The 25346-nt window shown below is 38.4% G+C and overlaps 1 protein-coding gene across 1 annotated transcript; it reads right to left on the bottom strand.

Annotated features, from left to right (window-relative positions):
- Positions 1-25113, bottom strand: PRRG4 (proline rich and Gla domain 4). The gene is made up of 7 exons (XM_077114787.1): positions 25036-25113; positions 24333-24910; positions 24110-24234; positions 19154-19317; positions 17556-17604; positions 16424-16556; positions 1-3797 (listed from the first exon to the last, which is right to left on the bottom strand). The coding sequence occupies exons 1-7, from the start codon at positions 25111-25113 to the stop codon at positions 3566-3568; spliced, it is 1359 nt and encodes a 452-aa protein (XP_076970902.1). The 3' UTR covers positions 1-3565.
- Positions 25114-25346: the final 233 nt, after the last annotated feature.

The raw sequence follows: 25346 nt of genomic DNA, 5'->3' as shown, positions 1-25346 counted from the left end.
TTTTTTTTTTTTTGTCAAGCTATGCTTTTACTTTTTGTAGAGAAAATCATTTTTATTTATTTTTGTTTTTTTAAACTATTTTATTGACAAATCTTCACACAGACAGTCCATCCAAAATAAACAATCAATGGCTCAGAATATCATCACATAGTTGTGTATTCATCACCATGATCATTTTTAGAACATTTGCATCACTCCAAAAGAAGAAAAAAAAAGAAAGAAAAAGCTCATACATCTTAACCCCTCACTCTCATTGACCACTAGTATTCCCATCTACCCAATTAATTTTACCCCTTACCCCCCTATTATGTATTTTTTATCCACATTTTTCAATCATCTATCCATGCCCTTGGATAAAAGGAGCATCAGACACAAGGTTTTCACAACCACACAGTCACAATGTAAAAGCTATATCGTTATAAAATCGTCTTCAAGAATCAAAGCTACTGGAACACAGCTCAGCAGCTTCAGGTACTTTCCTCCGGCCACTCCAATATATCATAAACTAAAAAGGGGTATCTTTTAATGCATAAGGATAGCCTTCAGGATAACCTCTTGACTCTGTTTGAAATGTCTCAACCACTGAAACTTTATTTTGTCTCATTTATCTCTTCCCCCTTTTGGTCAAGAAGGCTTTCTCAAGCCCATGATGCTGGGTCCAGGCTCATCTCCGGAGTTCTGTTCCACCTTGCCAGGGAGATTTACATCCCTGGAAGTCATCTTCCATGTAGTAGGGAGGGCCAGGAAGTTCACCTGTTGAGTTGGCTTGGAAGGAGAGGCTACATCTAAGCAATAAAAGACGTTCTCTGGGGTGACAGTTAGGCATAATTTTAAGTAGGTTTGGCTTCTCCTTTGCAGGTATAAGTTTCATACAGGCAACCCCCAAGACTGAGGTCCTAGCCTATTGATTTGGTTGTCCCCACTGCTTGTAAGAATATCAGGAATTCTCCAAATTAATTTTCACTTTTGAAAAGAGAATATTCCATGTACAATTATCTCTCTTACTGAGGTATAATCATATAAACGTATTTTTGTCGTCTTTTTCAAGTCCCATCCCTTTTTCATACCCATATTACATTTATTTTCTGATTTTAATAGAAGTGAAAAATGATCCAATTATATATAAAACCTTGAATTAACATCAACTTAACAGTTAACACCAAATTGCTTGTGGAAGAAACACAAACAAAACAGATCAATAAAACTCCATACCCAAAAGTACAAGAGAGAAAGAAAAAAGTGAATGAAAAAATATGTCAATGATTTTTATTGCGGTATTTTCCTTTCAATCACAATAAAGATTTCTCAATTATGATTATATCACAGTTTCCCTTTTAAAGTATCCTGACCTCGATATAGGATGCTCTACCAATACTTGTGATCTCACAGTCTTTATGATGAATTCTACACTGATTCATGTTTGAGTAACAAGTTTACATTAAATGACGGAAGATGACAAATATAGGCTGCTTGTGGAAGCTGTGTGTCACACAGGTTCTGAAACTGGCTTTGCAATTAGGCTTTTGTGAGTCAGTGGGAGCAGAGGAGTTCAGGCAATTTTTCAAACTGTGGTTCAGAAAAAGATATATCTTATACTTCTATTACACCCCCCATATTTTACATTTTTATTAGTTTTAAAGTATGTTGTGAATGCATATATATGTAAATATATACACATATGTACATGTGAAAAATGCTTGTAAATTTCTTTCACAGACAGATTTAAGTAAGAAGATCCACAGATTTCATAATCTGAGAGTGCAATTCTACAGGGTCAAAATGGGACTAGAAAAGTGTGTGCGTTTATTCTAAACCTAGCTCTGATCAACTTGATAAATCTGGGGCAAGTTATCCTTCAATACCTTAGTCTGATTATTATAAAGTGAGTAAAGTAGACCTTTTTTTATCTTTTAAGGAGGATTAAAATAAGTGCAAAGTGCAAAGTTAAATGAGAAAAAGTGCTTATGTAAAAAACAAAGTATGGTAAATAGCAGAACTTTTATAGGTAATGTGGTGGCTCAGAAAAAAACCCCACTTTTCCTAATTCAATCTAAATGTTGCTAGATGATTTATTTTCAACAAGCAACAGAAGAGATTTTGAGAATAAAAGGATAGATAATGCCTTTGGCAGTTTGTAATGATTAAGATCTTACTTTGTCTGCCTTAAGATCATGCACTCATGCATACATTGTAATATGATTTATACTTTCAATCATTTAATTTGGAAGGAATAATCAGATGCATATGGACTGCAGTCTCACTCCTTTAACAATTATAAGACCAAATATAATCTTATAAATGATCTTAAATAGTAGGAAAATGCAATGCTTGGCAAAAACATAAAGGACAGAATGTTCTTTTCTATTTCTCAGGAGTATATAACTTCTGGACCTCCTGCAAGGAAGAAACAAATTCACATACACACACACACCCCTACACACATAACTTCATGCATATGCATACTCACTCCAGAAGTTTACAGACCATACTCCTCTACATTCTTAAGGAAAGACTGGTTATATACAAGATTGGAAGAATTGACAAAATATGGGTTAAAATGATTATCTATGATGTTTTTCTTTTGTGTTCAGACATATTAACAGATGGAAGGGTTTGCTGGTAACTTTAATCAGTATTATTATTATTTTTTAAATCAGTATTATTTTAATAGCAGAAAAGTAACTTACTTTTTCCAGGTTCTTAAACTATTATTTATAGAGTTTAACTAATTTTCAAGATAAATAATGACATGTAGCTATTATATGTATTGACAATTTAGCTATGAAGATACGTCTATCTACTCACTGGTAACATAGGCAAGTTTATCAAGTCCTCATCACTCCCAGATTTGGGGCTCATATATTTATTTCCCAGAATAGAAACTCTTGCAAATCCCTGCTACTGCAACCCTAAGACGTCTGAAGAATTAACTCCATAACAAATACTATTTTTCTGAAAAAAGAAAACCACTGATCTCACTTCCAATAATGAGATATAAGGGACAGCAAGAGTTAACTATAACTGGAAAAGTATGGTGAATGCTATGCAATCATTTAAAAGATAAAACCATGTGATTATGTTGTTACCAATGTGTGATGAAATGTCAAATTCTGTGAAGTATTCCCAACCAAAAAGAAATCTTAATAAATAGTAGCTCAATATCATGACTGGGATACTCTAATGATTGACAATTCTTACAACTTTTCATAATCCACACAAGAAATCTACCACCTTCATCTCTACCAAAGGATACAAATACTTAAACCAGTTCTAACTACGCCATCAATAACAGATTTTTCTGAACCATTAAAATAAACATTATAAAAAAGCGCTTTCTCAACTGCAAAGAGATGGAGTCAAAGGTTCCCATCAAGACGATAATGAACAAGTTGAGGTCCAGGAGGCAGACAGAACTTCTGTGGCATAATACATGCGCTGATTCTTTCTTTGCTCCCTGCCGATTGTCATAAATGGCTGAACTGACACATCTGTTCCGATTTGGAGAGAACAAATCATTAAATAAAAACATGTATTTCCTATATAACCAAGACGGCAAGTGGGCTTACTAAGATGGGAGTGACATCGACTTTTTAAACACCCTAAACTCTGGTGCGGGGCCAGGATATGGTGGCGGTGGTGAAACACTACGTTTTCTAGCCAGCACCACGGCCTCTTCATAAGACGGTAATCCTGTGTCCTCCACTGAAGACGGCAGCGGCGACAAGACGACCTCCTCAGGACTGCTGAAAACGATGGAGGGATTGTGCCCACGCCTGCTCATGTAGACCGCTGAAGAACTAAACAGAGAGACAGCATTTAGGTCTGGGAATGTCAGAATTTTTAGGTTAAAAGGGCAATATTAGAAGGCCCAACGGACCCAATTTGTTAATTTATTAGTTCTACAATATATTACATAATTATACATTATAATATAATAGTATTAATATAGCAATAGTTTCATGTACCCACAGACCCTGAAAGAATATGGGTACAGCGGAAAGATCAAGGGCTTTGAAGTCAGACCTGAGTTTGAAACCTGACCTTGTCATTTCATAGCTATGTGACCAAAGGCGAGTTCTCTAACACAAGTCTCAGTATTCTCCTCTATAGAATGGGGATAATATTAGCTATCTCGTCAGAGTTGTTTTGCGTGGATCGAATAATATATATACAGACCAGTGTACGGAATATTATAATAAGGACTCAAAACATGCTAATTTCCTTTTTTCTCCTGCTCCTGAATGAAAACTTTCTGAAAGTACAGTGTGAAATCAAATCCAGGCTTTATTGAAGGATGGCACAGCTGTGAGCTGAGTAAATAGATGCCACAGAGATAATCACAACAGTTTATGCTGGTCTTGCTTCTCTGTCCCCTCCTGTGCTCCTGGGACCAGGCAGATCTTTCCTAAACAGAACTTTCATCACTCAATTCTCTTCCTTAAAACTCTAACCTGTAGCGGACTTTCCACTGAATTAAGGTCTAACTCTTAGGACTCTTTTTCAAAGCCTCCCTTACTCTAGCCTCACTTTATTTTTTTATAGCTTTCTACTTTTGTCAAGGAGGACCCATTAGACTTCTCTGTAGGAGCAACGAATTCTCAGTCTTTTCTCTGTGCTTTCACTGGTGTTGCTTCCTTTCTCACAATATTGCCTTTTCCCCCCTCCACTGATCTCAGCCCCCAATTTTTTTAAAAAAATGTAGCCTAATTCAAATCCCACTATTTTCACAAAACTTCGTCTGATATACCAGTCAATGAAGATTGAAATGAAACAAGGGTCCAGTGTTTTGAGTCCACGTTTTCCCCTTCTCGCATGTGAATTACAGATTATAATTTAAATATTATCGAGTGGATATGTTTAGACTATAAAGTTGGCTGTATCTAGGCATAAGTTAACCTCCTATACTCCTGGCTATATAAAATAATTAAAATTCATAGGCGTCCCCAACCTCTAGTTAATATTTATTATAGTATTTTTCCCACCAAGGAACAATTTAGTAGACCCCAAATATTGTAAACTTTTCCAAACAAAATCAGTCATTTTCCCCCTTTTCCCTTTGGTGTAATAATGGGATCTGAAGGTAATAATGAGCTCTGAAATTGGAGGAAAGGAAAGAGAAAAACTGAAGAGACACAGAGAGAGGAAAATCAAAAGGTTTGCATACATCTAGGAACAGAACAATCAGTTGAGAAGTGACCGAGAGGATCGCAACTTTACGGGAGGGTTTAAGACAGTTCCTCCCCTACCAGAAATCTAAACTGTATTCATAGTGGGCTCATCACTTGCCACATTCATTAGCTTATGATGGAAAGTTTTATTCATTTGCTTATAGGGAACAGGAGAGAAAGGTATTTTATTGCAGCATAAATTTTTTTACATATTGACTTACAAAATTTAACATATATAAACAATGTAATAATTGCATCAAAGTCATTTAATATTGACATTACATATCAAACATCTTAAATTATTGAAATGAGATTAACTGCCAACACATTATACCTATTTTCTTCTACAAAATATAAGAACTAAGAAAGGAAAAGATTTCTTGGCATGTTTTTACAGAGGCAAACTTTTCTGACAATGATTTTATTTTTTAATCTTTTCTTCCACAAATATTTCCTCACTTCCAGATTTGTATAGGAAGAGGACAAATAATTCTGCTGGAAGAATTTCTTGGAAACACCGATGAAAAGTACTTTAATAAATATTTGCAAGTTATTTCCAACATAACAGTTTCCCTAGTAAACCTAGTTTGAAATGGGGAATTGCTGCTCCCTAAAACTCAGAGTTGCTCTGGAGGTCAAGGTGAGACAGTGGATATGAAAATGTTGTTCAGCATTCTTGTATAACCAATATTTCAAAATAAGAAATATCTCAATATTTTTAGTGTTATAATAACTTGTAAAGAAAAGATGAATAATCATAGCACCACTTTGCTCCTGTCTTTAAATTCTGCTTTTAACCTCATGCAGGGTAGAAGCTAAGGAATGCTTCACAGAAAAAGGCATAAGATAGGAAACAGAAGTGGTACAGAAAATTAGAAAAACTGAGAAAATCACAGGAGAAAAGAAGAAAATGTTTGGCATGAGAACACTAAATAATAGTTGTATGATCATAGACTTTGAATAAAATTATTAATCATAAGGGCACACCTGAAATTTTTTAGAATAACATTATGAATGGGGTAGAAAAGACAATTTTTACCTATTTCATCATTAAGTCTGTGAGTTTCCAGGACTCCCTCAGCTTGTAGAAGAAGCCATAATCAATAAAATCTTAGTGAAAAGTAATAGAAAAATCTATACCTTGCTCATTTCCTGTCTGGTTACACAAGGGAAATTAATAGAGTTCTGTTAGCTTAAAAGATAGTGGTTGTGCTAGTTTGAAAGTATAGTGTATCCCAGAAAAGCCATGTCCTTTAATCCTGATTCAATATTGTAGGGCCAAAACTTTTTATTAGATTGTTTCTGAGGAGATTGATCCACTCAATTGTGGGTGTGACCTTCTGGTTAGATGGAGATGTGTCTCCACCTATTCAAGGTGGGTCTTGACTAGTTTACTAGAGTCCTGTAAGAGGGGAAACACTTTGGAGAAACCTCAGATGCAGATGCAGACATAGATGTTTGGAAATGTAGAAACCCCAGGAGACACCTGGAGAACAGTAACTTTGGAGCTGATAGAGACACAGACATTTGAAGATGTTTGGAGTGCCAACAGAGAAAGCAGAAGCCTAGACATGGATGTTTGGAGAAGTAGAGCCCAGGAAAGGTTGCCATGTGCTTTCCCATGAGATGCTAAGCAAGCCAGGATCCAGAACTGTGTCCTAGAGGAGCTAAGTGAAGGCTCACAGATGCTTAGAGAGGAAACCACTGGCATCAGAAGTTAGAGGCAATGCAACCAAGAACAAGGACTAGCAGACACCAGCCACAAACCTTCCCCACGTGCCACATCGGCCTTCATTGAATCAAGGTATCTTTATCTGGATACCTTAGTTTTGGGCATTTTTTTTGGTCTCAGAACTGTAAACTTATAACTTAATAAACTCCCTTTTAAAAAGCCATTCCTTTTCTGATATATTGCATTCTGGCAGCATTTAGCAAACCAAAACAGTGGCTTAATAAAACTTAAATAAACTCTTCCCTATTTTTCTCTCACTTCTGAAATTTTTACAGGATTTACAGCAGTCTCTGCCAAACTCCTTAGTCTATATCCATAGAGCATATCATGCCTCAGTGAGCTTTTCAGTTGGGGACTAGAATTACAACTTACGTTGCCCCATCCTCTGCTCTCTTTGCTGGCTCCTCTTCTCTCTTTCTTTACCTTGCTAATATCCTTAAAGATTCCCTCCTTTGCCTTCTGTCCTTTTACCACACTCAGGAGAACCTGCCAACTCTTGTGGTTTCTATTTTTATCCTACAATAGGTGAATACCAATCCCACATCTGTAGCCCTAAACACTTAACTTGCCTTGAGCTATCCCTGAAATACAAGCAATTTCATTTTGTCAAAACCCTAAATTAGTTTTCTTTATCCCAGTTTCCATAATGCATATCTGTTCATTCAGCACAGAAGCAAAATTCAACTCACATTCTTTCAACATCTCTAATGCTTTCTAATCACCTTTCAAGTTTTTCCTCAAAAACAAGTCTGATACCCAAAAGAATTGAAATAGGTGCTGAAACAAAGACTTATACATGAATGTTCATATAAGCTCTATTTATAATAGCTTAAAGGTGGAAACAACCCAAATGTCCATCAAATGCTAAACAGAGAAACAAAATGTGGTATATCCATATAATGCAATATTATTCACTTATAAAAAAGAATACTGCAGTCGATCAAGATGGCATTATAAGATGCTAGGGTGCCCTAACAAATAGCAAAAACTGGGAAAGCCATCTTATTCAAAACTCTGGAAAACAGTTAAAAGGTCACATAAATGTGCAATGGCTTAATCAAGAAAATGCAGCTTTAAAAATGGTGGAAGGTTGAGGTGTTTACCGGCCCCTCCCTCAACCCCTCCTTAGCATGGCGTGGAACCAGACTGCGCTCGCATTGTGGTTCTCTGGCCCTTTTACCAGAGAGAGTAGAGTAAACCCTATTCACATGCTGGAGTACGTGTGTGTTCGTGCTAATCTACGGTGGCAACCCGAGAGACTGACCCAGGGAACTCATCTAGGGCTTGTCCTCCCAGAACTTGCCTACAGGCAAATGTAGCTTGAAGAGAGCTAAAGTCTATTTCATAAGGAGGAGAAAGAACATCAAACATGCTAAAGAGGAGGAATTCCTAAGGTCCTGAATAAAATATAAGCCCAGGAAAATAAGCAGGCTCAGAAAAGACAGAAAGGACCCTGCAATTTGTATTCCCCTCAACCTGATCTTCTTCATAGGAAGGCTAAACTCTGAAGGAGAGTAGCAGCCATTGCGCAACAAATTTCCAAAGACTGTGAAATGTTTGTTTTTCTTAGCTCCTGGCACTAAAGGAATTCTGTGTCGTAACACTACTGGATACAAAGGAACTGACAGCTTAGGAACTAAATCCCAGAGTTAGTACTTTAAAATATTAAAATATACAGTGTCTGATAAAAGAATACAAATCAAACAAAGAAATGGGAAATGATGGCTTATCCAAAAGAACAAGATAAAAATCCAGTAATGATCAATGAAGAAGACAAGATTTTGGACATACTGGACTAAGACCTCTAAAAAAATCCTCTATATGTTCAAGGAGATAAAGGAAACCACAGAGAAAGAACTAAAGGATACAAAGAAAATAATGAATGAAAAATATGACAATCTTACTAAAGAAAGAAATTTCAAAGAGGAACCAAACAGAAACTCTGGAGTTGAAGATCACAATAACTGAATTGAAAAACTCCCTAGAAGGTTTCAACAGTAGATTGGAGTTAGCAGAAGAATCAGTGAACTCAAAGATAAGATAACTTAAATTATTCAGGCTGAGGAACAGAAGAAAAAGAATTAAAATAAAATAAACAGCACCTAAGAGACCTGTGGGAGATGATCAAGCATATCAATACACATATTATGGGACTTCCAGAAAGAGAAAAAAATAAAGGGCAGAAGAAACATTCAAAGAAATAATGGCATAAACCTCCCTAATTTAATGAAAGACATGAATATGCACATTCAAGAATTCCGATGAACCTTAAATAGGGTAAAACTGAAGGAAACCATGTCCAGACACATTCATGTTCATTACTAGTGTATAGAAATGATACAGATTTTTGAATGTTGATCTTGTAACCTGCTACATTGCTGTACTCATTTATTAGCTCTAGCGGTTTTGTTGTGGATTTTTCCGGGTTTTAGACGAATAGAACCATACCGTTTGCAAACAGTGATAGTTTTACTTCTTCCTTTCCAATTTTGATGCCTTGTATTTCTTTTTCTTGTCTAATTGCTCTGGCTAGAACCTCCAACACGATGTTGAATAATAGTGGTGATAATGGACATCCTTGTCTTGTTCCTGATCTTAAGGGGAAAGTTTTCAATTTTTCCCCATTGAGGATGATATTAGCTGTGGGTTTTTCATATATTCCCTCTATCATTTTAAGGAAGTTCCCTTGTATTCCTATCTTTTGAAGTGTTTTCAACAGGAAAGGATGTTGAATCTTGTCAAATGCCTTCTCTGCATCAATTGAGATGATCATGTGATTTTTCTGCTTTGATTTGTTGATATGGTGTATTACATTAATTGATTTTCTTATGTGGAACCATCCTTGCATACCTGGGATGAATCCTACTTGGTCATGATGTATAATTCTTTTAATGTGTTGTTGGATATGATTTGCTAGAATTTTATTGAGGATTTTTGCATCTATGTTCATTAGAGAGATTGGTCTTCAGTTTTCTTTCTTTTTTTTTTTTTATTAATTAACGGAAAAAGAGAAATTAACCCAACATTTAGAAATCATACCATTCTACATATGCAATCAGTAATTCTTAACATCATCACATAGATGCATGATCATCGTTTCTTAGTACATTTGCATTGGTTTAGAAGAACTAGCAAAACAACAGAAAAAGATATAGAATGTTAATACAGAGAAAAAAATAAAAGTAATAATAATAGCAAAAAAAAAACAAAAAAAAAAAAACAAAAAAAACCCCTATAGTTCAGATGCAGCTTCATTCAGTGTTTTAACATGATTACTTTAAAATTAGGTACTATTGTGCTGTCCATTTTTGAGTTTCTGTATCTAGTCCCGTTGCACAGTCTGTATCCCTTCAGCTCCAATTACCCATTATCTTACCCTGTTTCTGTTACCAATGACATATTCCAAGTTTATTCTCGAATGTCGGTTCACATCAGTGGGACCATACAGTATTTGTCCTTTAGTTTTTGGCTAGACTCACTCAGCATAATCTTCTCTAGGTCCATCCATGTTATTACATGCTTCATAAGTTTATCCTGTCTTAAAGCTGCATAATATTCCATCGTATGTATATACCACAGTTTGTTTAGTCACTCTTCTGTTGATGGAGATTTTGGCTGTTTCCATCTCTTTGCAATTGTAAATAACGCTGCTATAAACATTGGTGTGCAAATGTCCGTTTGTGTCTTTGCCCTTAAGTCCTTTGAGTAGATACCCAGCAATGGTATTGCTGGGTCGTATGGCAATTCTATATTCAGCTTTTTGAGGAACCACCAAACTGCCTTCCACAGTGGTTGCACCCTTTGACATTCCCACCAACAGTGGATAAGTGTGCCTCTTTCTCCGCATCCTCTCCAGCACTTGTCATTTTCTGTTTTGTTGATAATGGCCATTCTGGTGGGTGTGAGATGATATCTCATTGTGGTTTTGATTTGCATTTCTCTAATGGCCAGGGACATTGAGCATCTCTTCATGTGCCTTTTGGCCATTTGTATTTCCTCTTCTGGTAGGTGTCTGTTCAAGTCTTTTTCCCATTTTTTAATTGGGTTGGTTGCCTTTTTGTTGTTGTTGAGTTGAACAATCTCTTTATAAATTCTGGATACTAGACCTTTATCTGATATGTCATTTCCAAATATTGTCTCCCATTGTGTAGGCTGTCTTTCTACTTTCTTGATGAAGTTCTTTGATGCACAAAAGTGTTTAATTTTGAGGAGCTCCCATTTATTTATTTCCTTCTTCAGTGCTCTTGCTTTAGGTTTAAGGTCCATAAAACCGCCTCAAATTGTAAGTTTCATAAGATATCTCCCAACATTTTCCTCTAACTGTTTTATGGTCTTAGACCTAATGTTTAGATCTTTGATCCATTTTGAGTTAACTTCTGTATAGGGTGTGAGATATGGGTCTTCTTTCATTCTTTTGCATATGGATATCCAGTTCTCTAGGCACCATTTATTGAAGAGACTATACTGTCCCAGGTGAGTTGGCTTGACTGCCTTATCAAAGATCAAATGTCCATAGATGAGAGGGTCTATATCTGAGCACTCTATTTGATTCCATTGGTCGATATATCTATCTTTATGCCAATACCATGCTGTTTTGACCACTGTGGCTTCATAATATGCCTTAAAGTCAGGCAGTGCGAGACCTCCAGCTTCGTTTTTTTTCCTCAAGATGTTTTTAGCAATTCGGGGCACCCTGCCCTTCCAGATAAATTTGCTTATTGGTTTTTCTATTTCTGAAAAATAAGTTGTTGGGATTTTGATTGGTATTGCATTGAATCTGTAAATCAATTTAGGTAGGATTGACATCTTAACTATATTTAGTCTTCCAATCCATGAACATGGTATGCCCTTCCATCTATTTAGGTCTTCTGTGATTTATTTTAACAGTTTTTTGTAGTTTTTTTTGTATAGGTTTTTTTGTCTCTTTAGTTAAATTTATTCCTAGGTATTTTATTCTTTTAGTTGCAATTGTAAATGGGATTCGTTTCTTGATTTCCCCCTCAGTTTGTTCATTACTAGTGTATAGAAATGATACAGATTTTTGAATGTTGATCTTGTAACCTGCTACTTTGCTGTACTCATTTATTAGCTCTAGTAGTTTTATTGTGGATTTTTCCAGGTTTTCGACGTATAGTATCATATCGTCTGCAAACAGTGATAGTTTTACTTCTTCCTTTCCAATTTTGATGCCTTGTATTTCTTTTTCTTGTCTAATTGCTCTGGCTAGAACCTCCAACACAATGTTGAATAATAATGGTGATAGTGGACATCCTTGTCTTGTTCCTGATCTTAGGGGGAAAGTTTTCAATTTTTCCCCATTGAGGATAATATTAGCTGTGGGTTTTTCATATATTCCCTCTATCATTTTAAGGAAGTTCCCTTGTATTTCTATCTTTTGAAGTGTTTTCAAAGGGAAAGGATGTTGAATCTTGTCAAATGCCTTCTCTGCATCGAGATGATCATGTGATTTTTCTGCTTTGATTTGTTGATATGGTGTATTACATTAATTGATTTTCTTATGTTGAACCATCCTTGCATACCTGGGATGAATCCTACTTGGTCATGATGTATAATTCTTTTGATGTGTTGTTGGATACGATTTGCTAGAATTTTGTTGAGGATTTTTGCATCTATATTCATTAGAGAGATTGGTCTGTAGTTTTCTTTTTTTGTAATATCTTTGCCTGGTTTTGGTATGAGGGTGATGTTGGCTTCATAGAATGAATTAGGTAGTTTTTCCTCCACTTTGATTTTTTGGAAGAGTTTGAGGAGAGTTGGTACTAATTCTTTCTGGAATGTTTGATAGAATTCACATGTGAAGCCGTCTGGTCCTGGACTTTTCTTTTTAGGAAGCTTTTGAATGACTGATTCAATTTCTTTACTTGTGATTGGTTTGTTGAGGTCATCTATTTCTTCTTGAGTCAGAGTTGGTTGTTCATGTCTTTCCAGGAACCCGTCCATTTCATCGAAATTGTTGTATTTATTAGCGTAAAGCTGTTCATAGTATCCTGTTATTACCTCCTTTATTTCTGTGAGGTCAGTAGTTATGTCTCCTCTTCCATTTCTGATCTTATTTATTTGTATCCTCTCTCTTCTTCTTTTTGTCAATCTTGCTAAGGGCCCATCAGTCTTATTGATTTTCTCACAGAACAAACTTCTGGTCTTATTGATTTTCTCTATTGTTTTCATGTTTTCAATTTCATTTATTTCTGCTCTAATCTTTGTTATTTCTTTCCTTTTGCTTGCTATGGGGTTAGTTTGCTGTTCTTTCTCCAGTTCTTCCAAGTGGACAGTTAATTCCTGAATTTTTGCCTTTTCTTCTTTTCTGATATAGGCATTTAGGGCAATAAATTTTCCTCTTAGCACTGCCTTTGCTGCGTCCCATAGGTTTTGATATGTTGTGTTTTCATTTTCATTCGCCTCAAGGTATTTACTAATTTCTCTTGCAATTTCTTCTTTGACCCACTTGTTGTTTAAGAGTGGGTTGTTGAGCCTCCATGTATTTGTGAATTTTCTGGCACTCCGCCTATTATGATTTCCAACTTCATTCGTTTATGATCCGAGAAAGTGTTGTGTATGATTTCAATCTTTTTAAATTTGTTAAGGCTTGCTTTGTGACCCAGCATATGGTCTATCTTTGAGAATGATCCATGAGCACTTGAGAAAAAGGTGTATCCTGCTGTTGTGGGATGTAATGTCCTATAAATGTCTGTTAAGTCTAGCTCATTTATAGTAATATTCAGATTCTCTATTTCTTTATTGATCCTCTGTCTAGATGTTCTGTCCATTGATGAGAGTGGTGAATTGAAGTCTCCAACTATTATGGTATATGTGTCTATTTCCCTTTTCAGTGTTTGCAGTGTATTCCTCACATATTTTGGGGCATTCTGGTTCGGTGCATAAATATTTATGATTGTTATGTCTTCTTGTTTAATTGTTCCTTTTATTAGTAGATAGTGTCCTTCTTTGTCTCTTTTAACTGTTTTACATTTGAAGTCTAATTTGTTGGATATTAGTATAGCCACTCCTGCTCTTTTCTGGTTGTTATTTGCATGAAATATCTTTTCCCAACCTTTCACTTTCAACCTATGTTTATCTTTCGGTCTAAGACGTGTTTCCTGTAGACAGCATATAGAAGGATCCTGTTTTTTAATCCATTCTGCCAGTCTATGTCTTTTGATTGGGGAATTCAGTCCATTAACATTTAGTGTTATTACTGTTTGGATAATATTTTCCTCTACCATTTTGCCTTTTGTATTATATATATCATATCAGATTTTCCTTCTTTCTACACTCTTCTCCATGTCTCTGTCTTCTGTCTTTTTGTATCTGACTCTAGTACTCCCTTTAGTATTTCTTGCAGAGCTGGTCTCTTGGTCACAAATTCTCTCAGTGACTTTTTGTCTGAGAATCTTTTAATTTCTCCCCCATTTCTGAAGGACAATTTTGCTGGATATAGAAGTCTTGGTTGGCAGTTTTTCTCTTTTAGTAATTTAAATATATCATCCCACTGTCTTCTAGCTTCCATGGTTTCTGCTGAGAAATCTACACATAGTCTTATTGGATTTCCCTTGTATGTGATGGATTGTTTTTCTCTTGCTGCTTTCAAGATCCTCTCTTTCTCTTTGACCTCTGACATTCTAACCAGTAAGTGTCTTGGAGAATGCCTATTTGCGTCTATTCTGTTTGGGGTGCGCCGCACTTCTTGGATCTGTAATTTTAGGTCTTTCATCAGAGTTGGAAAATTTTCAGTGATAATTTCTTCCATTAGTTTTTCTCTTCCTTTTCCCTTCTCTTCTCCTTCTGGGACACCCACAACACGTATATTTGTGCGGTTCATATTGTCCTTGAGTTCCCTGATCCCCTGTTCAAATTTTTCCATTCTTTTCCCTATAGTTTCTGTTTCCTTTTTGGAATTCAGATGTTCCATCCTCCAAATCACTAATTCTAGCTTCTGTCTCTTTAAATCTACCACTGTAGGTATCCATTGCTTTTTCCAACTTTTCTACTTTGTCCTTCACTCCCATAAGTTCTGTGATTTGTTTTTTCAGATTTTCTATTTCTTCTTTTTGTTCATCCCATGTCTTCTTCATGTCCTCCCTCAATTTATCGATTTCGTTTTTGAAGAGGTTTTCCATTTCTGTTCGTATATTCAGCATTAGTTGTTTCAGCTCCTGTATCTCATTTGAACTATTGGTTTGTTCCTTTGACTGGGCCATATCTTCAATTTTCTGAGCGTGATCCGTTATCTTCTGCTGGCGTCTGGGCATTTAATCAGATTTCCCTGGGTGTGTGACCCAGCAGGTTGAAAGATTTTTCTGTGAAATCTCTGGGCTCTGTTTTTCTTATCCTGCCCAGTAGGCGGCACTCGTGGCACTCATCTGTGCAGGTCCCACCAGTAAAAGATGCTGTGGCTCCTTTAACTTTGGAAAACTCTCGCTGTAGGGGGGGTCGCCAGCCGAAGCGGCTTGGTGGAGTGCTAATCTGAATCTCCCAGCCGGCCTGGGGTGCCAAGCGTGGTGGGGGGGCGCCAGCCTCCGCGGGTTCGGGGAGCACCTGTCCAAATTTCCCAGCCGGCCCGGGGTGCCAAGTGTGGCGGGGGGGGGGGGTGCCAGCCGCTGCGGTTTGTGGGAGTGCCTATCCTCCATTCCTAGCCGGACCGGGAAGCCACGTGTTTGGAAGGGACCCTGGTCGCCATTCTCTGCGGCTTGGTGATCTCCGTTCCAATTCTCCCAGCTGGTCCGGGGGGCCGTGCGTGGTGGGGCGGTGCTAGCCGCCGCGGCTTGAGGGGCCTGCCTGTCCAATTCTCCCAGTCGGCCCGGGAAGGAGGGAGGGAGGGACTCTGGCCGCCTGCCGCCCCGGCCCGGGGAAGCCTGTGCCCCTTGGCGATCTCACCGGAGCGGGTTCTCCCAGCCAGTCAGCCATTCCAGAATGGGGTACGCTGTCTTCTTGGTCTCTGTCATGGCTCCGGGAGCTGTTCTGCATCGTTTCTACTTCCCTAGTAGCTGTTCTGGAGGAGGAACTAAGACCCGCGCGTCTTACTAAGCCGCCATCTTCTCCGGAAGTCTTGCATTCTTTTTTGAAGGACGTTAGAAATAGCATCATTAACTTGTCTATGAAAGTGTTAAACTAGGCAATCAAATGCCTGTGGACCAGAGGAGATTGGGGAGACACGACAACTAACTGCAATGTGGCACCCTGATCTGGGTACTGGAGTAGAAAGAGGACACCAATAGAAAAACTGGTGAAATCTAAATGAAGTCTGGAGTTTAGTGAATGGTAATGAACTGATGTTGGTTTCTCAGTTGTGACAAATGTTCTATGGTAATGTAAGATGTTAACAATGGAGGAAACTGCAAGAGAACTATACGGGCACCTGTTCTCTCTTTGCTACTCTGTAAATATAAAATTATTCCAAAGTAAGAAGTTTTTTTTGAAAAATAGGCAACCATTTGCTTGACCCATTTCAAAATAACAATACAGAGTGTGTAACAATGAGTATATATTTGTATTTGGTACTTACCTTGGATGTCGTTGTCTATTACACTTAGTGATACAAAGATAATAACCAAGTAATCCAAAGGTAACCAAAAACACTCCAGCAGCAATTAATCCGGTCAGAAGGCCCATAACATCAACTTTTTCTCTGTCACCATCTTAAAATAAATGATTAAAATAACATAAAATTATTAAAATAACAACTGGAAAGCACCACCAATGATTTCAATAAATCAAACACTGGATCTAAGCGTATTATTAAGCATCTTATTAATACTTAATTCTTCAAAAAGTCTTTGTGTAAAGACACTACCTGAAAACTTTTTTTATTTTATTTTATTTATTTATTTTTTTACGTGGGCAGGCACCGGGAATCGAACCCGGGTCCTCGGGCATGGCAGGCAAGGATTCTTACCTGCTGAGCCACCGTGGCCCGCCCACCTGAAAACTTTTTAAATGACACTTCCTAAAAGCCCTTGTTATAAGCTATCAATTCTTTCACTTATTTAAATAGCTTATATTAAATGGATAATATTCAACATTAAATGGGATGAACATATTCTTTGCGCAAGTGAACACATTACATTCTGGTATTATCTATTAAGTTAAATTTGTTAGATAATCTAGCTGGGCTCTACCTAAGGGTAATGAAAGAATAGCTGGCAAAAATACACAAATAAAGAAAAAACACCTAACTAAAAATCAGCTACAGATGATCAATACAGATAAAATAAAGGATCCCCCCTCTCTAGAAGTTACTTAATCCCATCCAGCAATCCTAATTTACCTAATAGAAGTATTTCATTAATTTGTAGTGGTAAAAGGGAAAAAAATGTTAAAATAATTTAATACTTAAAGCTAATGGAGTTCTACTTTTATTCTGTGCAAGTCTTGACTTAACTGAATTGTTTAAGCCAGTTTTAAACCTATTATCCTATTATCTCACTTCCCTAGTATCTCACCAAACTTGATTTTCTGAGTGTAAATAGAAGATGATGGTTTTCTCTGTCTTAGATAGCCCAGTATATAATTAAGAAGTCTTCCCTTGGATTTACAAGGTATGTATGTTGCACAACAACCAAATTCAAACAATAAAGCTAAAATGTATTACAACAGAAGGCAGGGAAATCATTACATTTGATCAATTCTTGCCTTACCCGATTTTGTGGCTGGTCCTTTAATCAAATAGTCTTGCCAAAATTTCAACTAAGAAAAAGATAAATTTCTCAAGTTTATTTCATTTATTTATTAACGTTTCATTTGCTCTCAATGACCTGGATGATGGGTGGTAAACTCTTGGCATACGCCACAGGTAGGATACTAGTTCATTCAAGCCTGACGGTGTGACTCACTCTAATGAAAGTACTACCACCCACCTCTGCCTCTGCTGTCTCTGGAACTGGTCAGGGGATTACTGCCACTCTACTACTCTACCCTGCTATTCTCTTTCTACTTGCTCAGGACTCCCACTCAGTCACAGGGGAAACTACTGCATGGAAAGAGTTAGAGTACCAACCGGGGAAGTCGAGGCTGTGGACCTATTAGCATATGTTTCTCCCATGAAAAGGAGTCCACACTAAGCGGGCCTTTAATTTGCTAGATTTTGCTGAAAGGTATTATCGATATGAAAAGACACTGCTGAGAGTTCTAAGTTCAATGTTACTTGAAAGAATAAAAGCTGATTTTAAGGAATTGAGAAAAAAATGAGAAAACGGGTTTATGAAAAAACAGAATAAAATCCCAATTGACACAACTGCAAAATATGCATTTTGGTTTTCCCTCTGTAAACAGGTGTGACAAATACTCAGAGAGAATGGGAGGCTGGGCATATATCTGGGAGAATAAAGAACTAGGTTTCATTTCTATTTGCATTTGAAGAAGGGAACCTGGAGAGGTTCTTACTGACCAAAGAGTAAAATGGATTCTTGAGAAATGGAAAAAGGAGCTGGGGTTATGTTAGTCTACAAAAGTAAAAATTTTACAGCATTGGGCCATGGTGGCGCAGCAGGCAAGAATGCTTGCCTGCCATGCCAGAGGACCCGGGTTCGATTCCTGGTGTCTGTCCATGTAAAAAAAAAAAAAAAAAGATTTTACGGCATTTAGCACTCCTTAACAGTAGACAAGATTATAAAAGGACAGTGCTGGAAGGCTGGCTTTCAAAAATCTTATCAAATTTAACTGACAGGATTGAATTATATTTTAAGGAAGAACTTCTAAAAATTCTCTCAAATTGTACACATATACGAAACGATAAACTCCTGGAAGGCAAGGGCTACATACTTGTATCCTCAGCGCACAGGAGAGTGCCTGGCACATAGCAGGTGTACAAAAATCTTTGAGTTATAAATAAAGGCAATCAAAAAAAGGTAAGGTCATTTGTACCTCTGGAGAACCTTTATGGAGATAGAAATGTTCCATGTCCTGAACGACTGAACCCTTAATCTGCCTAAGTCAGAGGACTCACTCAGATAATATTTTGAAGTTTAATTTCATTCTGCTCCATTGTTTTTGAATACAATAAAAATTAAACACACAAAAGCACAAGGTAGTTGATAATTTGTTAATTACTACAAACCCAGGTAATTAAGTGTAAAATCAGGTCCAAAAAGGTTTATAAACATTTTAAGGACCTAGAAAGAAATAATAGGTGCATACGCCAGATCTAGTTTAAGGCATAAAATCTCTAATGAATGGAAGTGCCACCTACGTATAATCTAATAAATTTCTAGCTAATTAACATAATCAACCAAATTACCGTTTTATCTTCATCCACAAAAATCTCTCTAGCTTCCTCATAATTACAAAGTTCTTCATTGCATTCTCTTTCTACGTCACCAGGAGTGAGGAGCTCCATGTCAAATCTATTATAAAGAAGATGTCGCTGTATGAAAAAGTTTGCATCTTCCTTTGATGTAAACACTGATAAAGAAACAAAAATATTTCAGAAAATGATAAAAATAAAACAGACATTCCTATTTTAATTGTGGGAAAAGTGAAAAGTTCTCTTGATGTGTCTAAATTTCACCTAAATTTTACGTACAATTTAAAAATCTAACAAAAAGAAGTAACTTCAGTAAAAATAACTTTTGCTAAATATAAATTATAAATATTAGCATAATTCCAGCACCTACTTTGGTTATTATGTCCATAAATATTCACATAAAGAAAAATTATTTAAACTTCTCTTTTCCCTTCAGATAATTATTTTTTCAATAAATGACAGCTACTAGCAACTGTGTATCCTTGGATAAGTCATTTATCTCTTTGATCTCTGATTTTCTCATTTGTAAAATAAGGAAACTGAGCTAAATGATCACTAAGATCCCTATAAGTTCCAAAATGATAAATGAATACATTAATATTAAACTATCTATATTCAAGTTTATATTAAAATTTATAAATTCTAGACTCCTAAGTTAATAAAATAAGTTAATTATAAGACTAATAAGAAACATGCAGCCCCTACCAAAGATGTAGTTCTCCTCCCTGCGCCCACATGTGTCTACAGTGTCTTATAAGATACCCTCTGCATTTGCTGGTAAGGTAAACATTACACACGACAAGATGAAGCACGAGTTGACATAAAACCAAAACACCCCACCATTGCAATATTCAAAAAATAACCCACAAATCTGAAACTCTTGGTGCCACACAAACGAAGCTTAAGTGATTTTGCGCCACTTCACATTACCAAAACTGCAATTCAGCTCTCCGAGATCTACATCCAAAGCTTAAAAGAATTTAAAAGTGTTGGCACTTCCCACTGCTAACTTTTTATTAACGGAAGAATATATTACAGTGGGCAATTGAAAATTAGCTCAAGACCAACAAGGGAGCATGGCCTGCAAGATTAATGCTGATTTATAAGTGAACTTAGGTTGCCATTTATTCTTAGCCCTTTGAGAACAGTCACACCATGTCCAAGATGTTTTTCACTACTGACTAATCATCTTTCCAAATCGATTTGAATCTTCTAGTGCTGTTTTGTTCAACACAGTAGCTACTAGTCACCTATGGCTATTAATAGCATTGGAAATGTGGCTAATCTGAATTAAGATGAGGTTTAAGCAGGTATTAGATACATAAGAAGTGTTGTTGATAAAATGTACTGTAAAATACACACTGGATTTCAAGACTTGGTATGGGAAAAATAATGTGAAATATCTCAATATTTCTTATTGACTTATTGACTACATATTGAAATACTAATTTTGGATATACCAAGTTAAATACAATATGCCAATAAATTAATTTCATCTATTTCTAATTTTTTAATATGGCTAGAAATTTTAAAATAATGTATGTGACCTATATTATATTTCTATTGGCCGGCATTATTCTAGAGTATTAATTTCTAGATTGAATGCTTGCCTGCCATGGGAGATCTGAGTCCAGTTGCTGGCCCAAGAAGCCCCCACCCCAACAGAAAAAGTTTCTACATTATAAGCACCATATATATGGTTATTCAAGCAAGGGGGAAACTAGAATAGGGTAATTGGTGATAGTTGTTTTAAGAAATATTCTGAAAGGCTGTGAGAGGGAAAAGTGTGGCAAAATATTTTTGCTTTCCTTCCTTCCTTTTCTTGTAGACTTTATGCTACCACCAAAGCGGGAAAGAAGACTTTTCCATTAAAGACTAACTCTGGATCATCCTATTTTTGTCCAGTGGTATACCTCCCTCCCTCCATCCCACCTTCCTTCAGTAAAGCACACCAGGCAACTCAAAGGTACTGTTGGTCCCACTTTCAAAATATAGAAGGAATCTAATTACTTCTCATCACCTCCGCCATCACCGTCCTGGTGCAAGCCTCTATCATCTCTCACTGAGAGTCCTGCAATGATCTTCCTGCTCTCCAACAGTCAGGCTGTTCTTAATGTCACAGCAGACTCATTTTTTTAAAAAGGTAAGTCAGATTGTGTTCCTCTTTTTAAAAGCCTTCTAACAGCAATCCCATCTCCCTTAGAATAAAAGCCAAAGTCTTTAACAATGACCTACATGGCCCTACACAATCTGGTCCTCAACCCTTTACTGCTTTAACTTCAGCTCCTGCCACTTTCCCTCACCCTCTCTGTTGTAGCTACACTGACTGACTTCCAACACGCCCACTTCTCTACTGCCCTGGCCCCTGCTGCTTCCCATGGCTGGAACTCACTTCTAGTTCTCTCTCTCATCTCCTTCAGGATTTTGCTCAATGTTACCTTCTCAGTAGGACCTTCTTGACTACAGCCACTCCCACACTCACCTCGAGTGCTCCCTTCCATACTCTGCTTTTCTCTATAGCACTTAACACCATCTATATTTGTTATTACTGTTTTCACTACAATGAAAGCTTCCCAAAAGCAGAGATGTTGGTGCATGACATACAACAGGTGCTAAATAACTTACTGAATGAATGAACTCTACGAGGGTGGGAAGGAACTCCTGGACCTAAATTCTGTATGTTGAGGCATTTCATAGGCATAGTCCCATGTTACACAGCTTGGTGTAGGTTTAAAATACTAGATTAGTGATGAAATAACCCACAATCTGCCCAACTTAACTACACTTCCTATATAAAATCTACTTTCAGAATTCAGAACTAGAAATTTGCCTCTGATTTGCTACTTCTCAGATATGGCTAAAAAAGCAGTAATAAATTTCTCATCAACAGTCTTCTCTTCAAGTAGGTTGTCTGAGTTATAACAATACCACTCAAAGCTACTTTCGATTTGAAGGGAAAATTAAAAGAGAAGGCAAATAAGCACTTTTACTTTTCCTGAATGATATTTATGCCAAAAAATATCCACACTTTTGTACTAAACGTGCCTTCCAGGGACAACGGTTGCCACTTCTCTGAGTGTGAAAGTTCTGATATTGTCAGCAAGCTGACCTTAGACTTAACCACAATGCCAGATCAGATTTCTCCCTGCCTCCTTTATGATCTCAGGAGAAATACTTTTGTTTTTTGGGTTCTAAGTAATCATGAATTTGCTTCTAGTTGAAAAGAAGGAACCTTCCCTGTCCTGGAGTATCCTTGACTTCCACTGGGTGTTCCTAATTTCCCTGTGGCCTTTGTACTTTTCTATCTGCCTCCGCAGATTCTCTTCCCATCTTTCTTGTCTCCTGTCTTCGGCTATCCTAAAAGGCTGTCTATATATTCCACTCTTTCAAATCTGCCAACCAATGTATTCCATTCCTGTCCTTTCTCCTGTCTCCTCACGTTTTCTAAATGGGCTTCTTTAAAATCATTTCAACTTCATCCTTGGGCCTAATCAAAATTGAGCTGAGGGTCCTTTCTTTTCCCAGTCGCCTTTCACATCTCCATCTATTATACTGCATTTGCAGATGGAAAGCATTTGCTTCTGCGCTATACAACTCTCCCGGGGGCACAGTCACTGCTACTTACTCTTTGTTCTAACAGTTCTCTTGTTCCTACTTCGGTTACAAACCTCATGCAAATTGTTTATACTCTCCTTCTTCCACCAAAATGAAGAGGTCCTCTGGGGCCAGTATTGTATCTTTCCTTTCTACATCTCCAGCACCGATCACAGGGTCTGGCACATAGCACGTGTTCAGAAAGTGGTTGGCAAAGGAATATGTCAGCTTTTCAAATACATAGGATTCCTTAATTACATTTTCCAAGATATCTCCAGCCCTCCCCACTCAAGTATGGTCTCTTAAATTCCTTCCATAGTTTGTGATGTTTTTAAAAGTGTCTTTTATGCCCGTATCAGGTCAATGAATAAATACATTTATAATCATTTTGGGGACAAGCATCTGCAATTCAGGAGGCATTAAGAAGGATTCCCTTCCAAAATACATACACACACCCCCGGAGAGGTTTAACACACTAAGCTATACTAACCATTAAAAAGTTACCCAGAACATTAGTGAAACAGATCCTTCCCAAATTAAAATGAGCTGAGAGCAGGATTTGATAAGGAGGGATAAGCGACAGGAATATGTGGAGAAGTAGATGCAAAATGCTAGCATTGGGAGGGGTAGCACAAAGACTAGACAGGGAGAAAGATGCTGAGAGCCAAAAGTCATTTTGGTTTTCTTTTTCGTTCTGTGTAAACTAATGCGGGCCTCAGGTTCAAGATGCCGGAACCAGTCTGTATGACCTGGAACCCAAAAGGTGTTGACTTCTAGGTTAACAAGTCCCAATCCGACTCCTCTGTCATCCACCTGTCTTTATTCAGATAGAGTTCAGACATTTTAAAGGCAAAAAGGGTCCCCTACCCCCATCATTTTACAATTGAGGAAATTCAAGCCCAAAAGGGTAGAGTAACTCGTCTAAGGTTTCAGGCAAGCCCAGGCTAGATTCCAGACTCCCTGTCCATCTTTCCAGGAAGAAAAGTAATTATGCTCATAATTACTATATAACCTCACTAGAAAAATGGCACTCACTGATTTTCAAAAGTTGAAACAGGTTTCCCATTCAGTTAACCACCAACCAGGTACATACACAGTTATCAAAGAAAATGCACAGAAATAAATTTGCATCAATTGTAGTTTAAAAACATTAAAAAACCACCACCACCACCACCATGTTACCGGTTGGTAACACCACCATGTTACCAAATTACAAGTTAAACTAAAGGGTATTTTAGTGCTTCTATGATCGATAGGGGCATGGAATTTCAAACACCACACTTTCTCGCATGAAATCTAGAATACGCGGCTCCCAATTTCCAGGAAGTTTTTCTTCGAAACTGAACCCAGACTTACCTTCTTCTCCCGCATGCCTAGGATCCCTTGAACTTCTGGTGCAATGAGGAAACGCGAAGGTAACTATGGGCAGTTGGCTGAGCAGAACCAGAAATGTAAACACAGTCTGGCAACTGTCAAACAAACTAAAACAAGAAACAAAACACACAAACAAACAAAAAAACACGTCAAAAAAAGCCCGTGGCTCAGCACTTCGGGTTTCTGTGGGAACTGAGTCACTTACCTGCTGTGCTGAAAGCCACAGCGCGACTGCGTCCCGCGCTCGGTTTCGGCCTCCGCGCCCCGACCCGCGCGCCGCAAAGAGCCCCCGAGGGTGCCAGGGGCCCAGCGCCGCCCGCAGGGGCTCCGCCGCGGGTCAAGCGGGCACCTGTCGCCGCGGGCGCCGCTCCGCTCTGCCTTCGGATCCGACTTGGTGTGCCAGGAGGAGCGCCGAGGTGGCCCCCTCCGCCCGGCCTCGCGCTTGTAGCCCGGGACACATGTTCCAGGAGCCCCCGGGCCGGAGCTGCGTTCCTGGGTGGTCCCTGAGGCCGCCAGGCCCGCCGTCGCCGGAGCCACGCCCACAATTTCAGCGACCCTCCGGGTCTCGCTCTCCGCAAGCCGGAGGTGGCGCCCGCGCTCGGGAGGAGGAGGCGCGTGGGGGTCCGCGTAGGGGCGCTCCGGCCAGCCGGGGCAGGCGCGCGGCCGATGTTCCTGCCTCAGTCTCGGGCGGCCGCCGAGTGGGGCGGGAGAGGGAGGACGCAAGTACTCGGGAGCACCTGGCCGCGCCCGCCCACTCCGCTCCGCCTCCTCCCGGAGGCCGGCCTAGTGCGGCGCGAGGGCCGCGGGGAGGTGTCTCCAGGCGCTCGCGCTTCGCTCCCGCAGCCGCGGCGGGTTCCTCCAGGCGGCTTGGGCGAGCCCGGCCGCCCGCCGCCAGCTCTGCCCCCAACTTGGCGGCAGGGTTGGCGTGTTTGCCACTCGTTTCTAGACTCGCCGTCTCTGAATTCAGGGCTACTTTTGGTTCTCATTCTATGCAGACCGTCTTTGGTGCGTCTCGGGCTTTTCTCTTTGGGTCCACTGGGCTAGGGAGTCTTGTGATCACCTTAAGTTAACAGTTATCACTAAAGAGTGGGTCGGGGACGAGAACAAAAGATTAATAAAAGAGAGAAAATGCACGTTATTAGTGATAATGAGATGGGAAGTGACCTTAAAATTAATCGTTTTCGTTGGTTCTCAATGTGGGGGCTGCCAAGTCTGTGGA

The sequence above is a fragment of the Tamandua tetradactyla genome, chromosome 8, assembly GCF_023851605.1.
Source record: "Tamandua tetradactyla isolate mTamTet1 chromosome 8, mTamTet1.pri, whole genome shotgun sequence".
In the NCBI taxonomy this organism is placed as follows: Eukaryota; Metazoa; Chordata; class Mammalia; order Pilosa; family Myrmecophagidae; genus Tamandua; species Tamandua tetradactyla.
Note: the sequence above shows the minus strand (reverse complement) of the source record. Positions and strands in the feature narration are given on the sequence as shown.

Coding starts and splice junctions, on each gene's coding strand:
- PRRG4 (XM_077114787.1), bottom strand. CDS start 25,113: ATGAGAACCAAAAGTAGCCCTGAATTCAGAGACGGCGAGTCTAGAAAC. Junction 17,605..19,153: donor TTGTGGATGAAGATAAAACG/GTAATTTGGTTG, acceptor TCTTTTTCTTAG/TTGAAATTTTGGCAAGACTA. Junction 16,557..17,555: donor AGGACCAGCCACAAAATCGG/GTAAGGCAAGAA, acceptor ATTTATTTTAAG/ATGGTGACAGAGAAAAAGTT.